This window comes from Sesamum indicum, unplaced genomic scaffold (genome assembly GCF_000512975.1).
Source record: "Sesamum indicum cultivar Zhongzhi No. 13 unplaced genomic scaffold, S_indicum_v1.0 scaffold00128, whole genome shotgun sequence".
NCBI lineage: Eukaryota > Viridiplantae > Streptophyta > Magnoliopsida > Lamiales > Pedaliaceae > Sesamum > Sesamum indicum.
Window position 1 is genome coordinate 482886 of NW_011628055.1, and position 5727 is coordinate 488612.

General features: G+C 34.7%; 2 protein-coding genes across 2 annotated transcripts in view; both read right to left on the bottom strand.

The window, feature by feature from the left end:
* LOC105179260 (DNA-directed RNA polymerases II, IV and V subunit 6A-like) overlaps nucleotides 1-2622 on the bottom strand; it is a gene marked incomplete in the record, with an annotated part of 3398 nt that extends 776 nt beyond the window's left edge. The window contains 6 exon segments of the mRNA XM_011102876.2: nucleotides 1-83; nucleotides 169-236; nucleotides 1892-1943; nucleotides 2022-2197; nucleotides 2310-2343; nucleotides 2501-2622. Of these exon segments, the coding sequence (XP_011101178.1) occupies nucleotides 14-83; nucleotides 169-236; nucleotides 1892-1943; nucleotides 2022-2197; nucleotides 2310-2343; nucleotides 2501-2532 (432 nt within the window).
* A 348-nt stretch (nucleotides 2623-2970) lies between these two features.
* LOC105179278 (probable (S)-N-methylcoclaurine 3'-hydroxylase isozyme 2) lies at nucleotides 2971-5727 on the bottom strand. Its single transcript, XM_011102892.2, has 2 exons — nucleotides 4793-5727; nucleotides 2971-3605 (listed from the first exon to the last, which is right to left on the bottom strand). Exons 1-2 carry the CDS (start codon nucleotides 5651-5653, stop codon nucleotides 3357-3359), a joined length of 1110 nt encoding a protein of 369 aa, XP_011101194.2. The 5' UTR covers nucleotides 5654-5727; the 3' UTR covers nucleotides 2971-3356.

The window sequence follows — 5727 nt, forward strand, 5'->3', positions numbered from 1 at the left end:
AAGGTAAAACAATTTAGTCACCTCCAACTTGTCTTTTCCAGGAGTCCTCCACAATCAATTCATCCACTCCCCAATCTTCGTAGCTGCAGATTATACCGGTAAGAACATTCAGTCAATAACTAAGAGAAAGAAATTATGGCATTTTCCAGCAATCCCAGAGACTCTTACCTTCCATCAGGGAGGTAACGACGAATAGTGAAGGGTATTTTTCGCTCTCTCAGCTCCTTCATTGCAATCTAAAAATATATATATAAAAAAAAACTAAATCTATGGCTTTAAGAAAGAGAAATACGCAGATAGAGCATTCTCCATCAGTATCCAAGGTTCAAGAGAACAACATTAGCCGTAGTTGCACAAAAACTTACATGACTAGGGGTGGCAATATGGGTGGAAACCCATGGTTCCAACCCATTTTGGGTTGGGTTTAAAATTTTTTAATATGGGTTTAATATGATTTTGTTTAAATAATTTAAATTGATTATGGGTCCTAAATGTGTTCTTCATGTTTAATTTTCTATTAGTTTACCAAAAGTAATTTTAGTAACATAATAGAATTGATGAAAGATATTAGTATAAATTATAATCATAAGTTGATCATGGGTTGGTGATGGGCTCCATATGGATTGGTTATGGATTTTAAGTGGATTGGTGATGTATATGGGTTGGTGATGGGTTCCATATGGGTTGGTTATGGATTTTAAGTGGATTGGTGATGTATATGGGTTGGATGGGTCTTAAGTTCATTAGAATTGATTTAATTATACTATATATTACTAACTACTTTTACATTTCTAACTTTTCACATTTTTATGAGAAACAAAAATTTCAAAGTCTAATTAGTAAATTATTAATTTTTAAATTAATCAGAAACAAATTAAAGGAAAGTGAAGAATTTTATAAAATAGTCAAAACTTGCAATTCATATGTGACCATTTAATTTTTTTTTTAATAAACTGACAATATTCAATTATATTATAAATTCAAAGAATACACCAAATATCAATATCTAATAATAATTTATTATGAACTAACATGTGCTTTCATTATTGCAATTGAAAATTCACAATTCAATTTTAGAAAGAATCATGGAGAAATTGATTGCACAACTACTCAATCATGATTTATTTTGAAAAATGAGGTGTTTTTTAATACTTCACAAGCTTTTCGTTTTATATTTAACAAATGAATCTTTAATGTAACCTAATTACTTTCCATAAACAATGTGATACAAATTTAATCATATTATAGTATATTACAAGTTATATTAAAATATTGTCATCTTATTATTATTATCTAAAATTTTAAATTTTGTAAATATTAAATATAAAAAAATGGGTAACATCGACCCAACCCGACCCATTTGCAACTCAACCCATTTTCAATGCATAAATCCAAACCCATTTTCAACCCAACACATATTGAAACCAACTCACTTAGACCCGACCCGACCCGACCCCAACACAACCCGCACATTTGCCACCCCTATACATGACAATGCCACACGTAAACTAGTTAACACAACATCCTCTTGTGACTTAAAGAGCAGAATACAGAAGCAATGTTGGGTTACTTAGATGTGAATCATCAAATAGTGACTTAAAGTTAATTGTTTGATGACTTTGGAGATTTAATTTATCAGGAGCCAAGCAGCAACATTGGGTTACTTGCAATAAAAATTCACATAACAGCAACAGAATGAAATCAGGATAGCCAACTCAGTGCCACATGGATATCACAAAACTTATGAAGTAAATTATATATCACATGGAACCTAACATATTTTTGTAATAATTTCACAAGCATATAATAGCACTAAAGTACACTATTGCAATTTCAATGTACTCTAAGAGCTAACAAAAACAAAGAAAAATAGAATCACCCAAGAATTTACCTCAAGCGGGTCAGTTTCACCCTCCAACTCAACCATTACTGGTGCATTCATGCTGCAGAACACAAAAACCCAATCAATGTAAAATAAGCAAACTTACCAATATGGAAAACCTAGAAATCTCATGCAAAACCTTATCTGCAGAGCCCGTGTGCCCAAAATCCTCGCACGCTCGTACTTCGTCATGTACTTAGATGTTTTCCGGGGCCGTTCAATCGGTTCCTGCTCCTGTTTCTCATCGCCGTCTCCCTCAACAGGATCCGGGCCATCCTCATTGTTATTGTTCTCTTCTTCCACCTCCGCACCTTCCTATCAACTCCCATACCAAAAACTTAGGAAAAGAAAAAGAAGAAGAAGAAAAATTGCCCCAAGAAAATACGTTGAATTACAAGAAAACTAAAGAAGACCATAATATTCTCACATCAGGCTCAGGCTCCATTGGCTCATCTTCGTACCTACAACAATGACGATTTTCGTCAAAAAAAAAAAAAAAAAAGATAAACCCGGACAAAACCCTAGTTCCCAAACCAATTCAATTTCCCGACAGAAACCCCAGAAAGGGACAATAAACCAAAAAAAAGAAAAAAACTGAAACTCGACGAATCAACGTACGCTCCGTCCATATCATAGTCCTCGTCCGCCATGGCTGCAAACTTTTTTCAGTGCTTCGGTGTCGTTTAGGGCTCTCTCTGCAGCTCTGCTAGGAATTCTCAAACTTGTAGGTGTTTCTAGTTGGCCGGGTTGGATTATAGCCCATTATAATGTGGGCCGTTGATGGATCAGATACAAGGTTCTCAAGTTCTCACTTTATATTTGGGCCTCAACACAGATCCATTCCCAATGTATATTTCAAGAATTAATATTTCATAAATTTTCCTTTCGATTTAATTTTTGTAATTACAAATTCATATTATATTTTATATCAGACATCACATGTATTAGAAATTTTTATACACATGTATATACTTCGTATATTTTTATACATTTGAAGAAAAAAAGAAAAATACGGTATCATCTATAATAAAAAAATTTAATTATTATACAAAAATACAACTATAAATCCACTATAACCATTCTCCGAAAAGCAAATGATACCATCAACCAACATGAAATTGTTCCATAAGTCTAGGAACCAAATACAATGGTTTTTCCCTCTTTAACGTTGTACCAAATTCATCCGTCATGTCCAGATTCTTGGGGTCTTGTCCTTCTGGAAGACTCCAATCAAAATAGAACACCAAATACGCTACCACGAGCAAAATATTTCTGAAACCCATATGAAATCCAGGGCACGTTCTTCGTCCCGAGCTGAAAGGTATAAACTCAAAACAGCTTCCCAAGAAATCAATTTTCGAGCCGAGAAACCTGTCAGGTTTGAAGGTTGCAGCATTGTTCCAGTTGTTAGGATCCAGGTGAATGGCCCAGGCGTTCACCAGGACGATGCTGTCTTTTGGGATTAGGTAGTTGCTCACCTTGCAGTTTTCCAGGGCCTGATGGGGGACCAAAAACGGGCCTGGAATGTGCAGTTTTCCTTGATACGGGCCTGGAAATATTCGCATCTGGACAGGATTGACTCATCCAATGTTGTTGAATTTGGTTTGATGGCTTGTCCGATTTCTTGCCGGAGTCTGAGGAAGATTTCTTGGTTCTTGATCAGCTCTGCCATCAACCATACTATTGTTATGATGGTTGAGTCTGTTCCAGCAATCAGGAGTTCCTGAATGTGGCATCAAATGGATTGATTGTTGATATTGTTGAGTTCAAGTTGTACTTGTAGATGAGGTAACAGTGTGGGGTGTATATATATACATATATTATATATAATTTTCAATTGAAAAATATTTTTATTCTTCTCATCATTATATAGATAAATCATAACTTAATAAATTACAATTTTATTATGCTTACAATGATCTAGAAATTAAAAAAAAAAGAAAAAAGAAAGGAGATATCAGCCTTCAATTAAAAGAATATATATCTTATCACAATGTCATTAAATATTTAAACCACAATAAAGTATTTATTTTCATGTAAAATTTTAATATAAAATGTAAAACATCTTAATCCTAACGTATTTAAAATTCTAAAGCAAACAGAAAATGATCAAAGAAATCTTCAAGTTAGGTGATTTGAATACGACCTTCAATTTCACCTGAAAAATTACATACATATATAAAGTGTTTCCTACAAAATCACTAGAGAAGGGGCCGCGCCCCAACCCCTCTGGGTTTGGTATACTTTTTTATGGGTTCAGGGCCAACAAATTGAAACCTGTCTAGAGAACTCGAGCCCGTCATTTACAGAGTAAATATTTTACATTTGCTCTGTGATTGATCACTTTTTTAAACTGTATATAAATTACATGACAAGTGTATTACACTTGTCAAGTGATTGATTCAAGTTTGACGGAGTTGGGTCCGAGCAAAAATATAATACTAGTCATAAGCAAAATATGGTATTGAATGTGAATTCTTACACAATTTTGCATATAAAATCCAACTCTATAGAAGAAATACAAAAAATAGAAAATCAGTTGAATGTATTATTTGTAGTATAGAAATCATTTTAAATAAAAAAAAAACTATGTTAAAGTACCTAAATTTAAAATGCTACTAACTTTAAAAAAAAATAAAAATTTAGTTGAATATAATAATATTTTCTTTGTATTATATAATTTATTTTAGATTCAAAATTATGTTAAATTACATACATTTAAAATGATATTATTTATTTAAAAAAAAACTTGTTTAGTTTTGTATATTAAAAAACAAAGCAAAGCGGAGGGGGTGGAATCTTTGTCGGGACTGGTCTCGGTCCGAACAAAACCCCCTCATCCCCACCCGATCGTCCTAATGTCAAAAGTGACTAGAAATGGAAAAAAAAGGGTAAGAGAATAGTTCAAACCATTATTAGGATGCTGATTTGATCATCGAGAAAGCCATTTTCAAGCAGAACATCCAAGAAATCTCGACATGAAACATCTTTAGTTCCGCATTTCCTTCTTTCCTCGACGATGTCTGCCCACACGCACATAATTTTTTCACGCATTTTCATACCATTTCTTCTGCTCCAAAAATCCACCCTTCTCAACGCCGGAAACAGATCAGCCAAACCAAGATTAGCAGCCGACTCCACAATTTCCCTCACTAAACCCGTCAATTTTTCTTCATTTTCTCCCTCTCCTCTTACGTCAAACAGGCTTGTCGAAGCCAGAACATTAGCTACAACGTTGGAAACCGTGACTTTCACTATGTCGTCAAGCTTCACTGCCTTGCCTTCGTTCTCGACCAGATACTCCATCATTTCCACCACCACCTCTTTCCTCATTTTCTCCTTTGCCCCCACCGCCTGAGAGGAAAATATGAAGTTATGACCAATACTACGTAGGAACTTCCACGTATCGTTGCATTGTCTGGACATTGTCAGAGATGATTGTACCATTCCAACGAATTGGAAACATCGAGATGGTAAGTACCTGCCGGAGAAAATCTTGTCATGAGTTTTGAGAATTTGCATAGCAATGGCTGGTGATGATGCCACAACTATGAGTTGGGATCCAAGCCTTAGAGAGAAGAGAGGGCCATGGGCTCTAGCTAGGGTTTGGAAAGCAACATGGGTTTTGTTTCTAGATTGGGACATTGTCCATAGAAGTTGCCATGGATTAGGACCTGGTGGAAGATTTGATGACACTACTCCAAGTTTGAAATGCTTGGTTAGGACAAGAAAAAGAAGAGGTAAGAGAATTACAAGCAAGGCTAGTGTCATCTTTGTTGACAAGAATGCAATGGAAGAGTTATGCAAACTTTGTGCTTATGTGGGTTTTTATGCATATTTGCTGG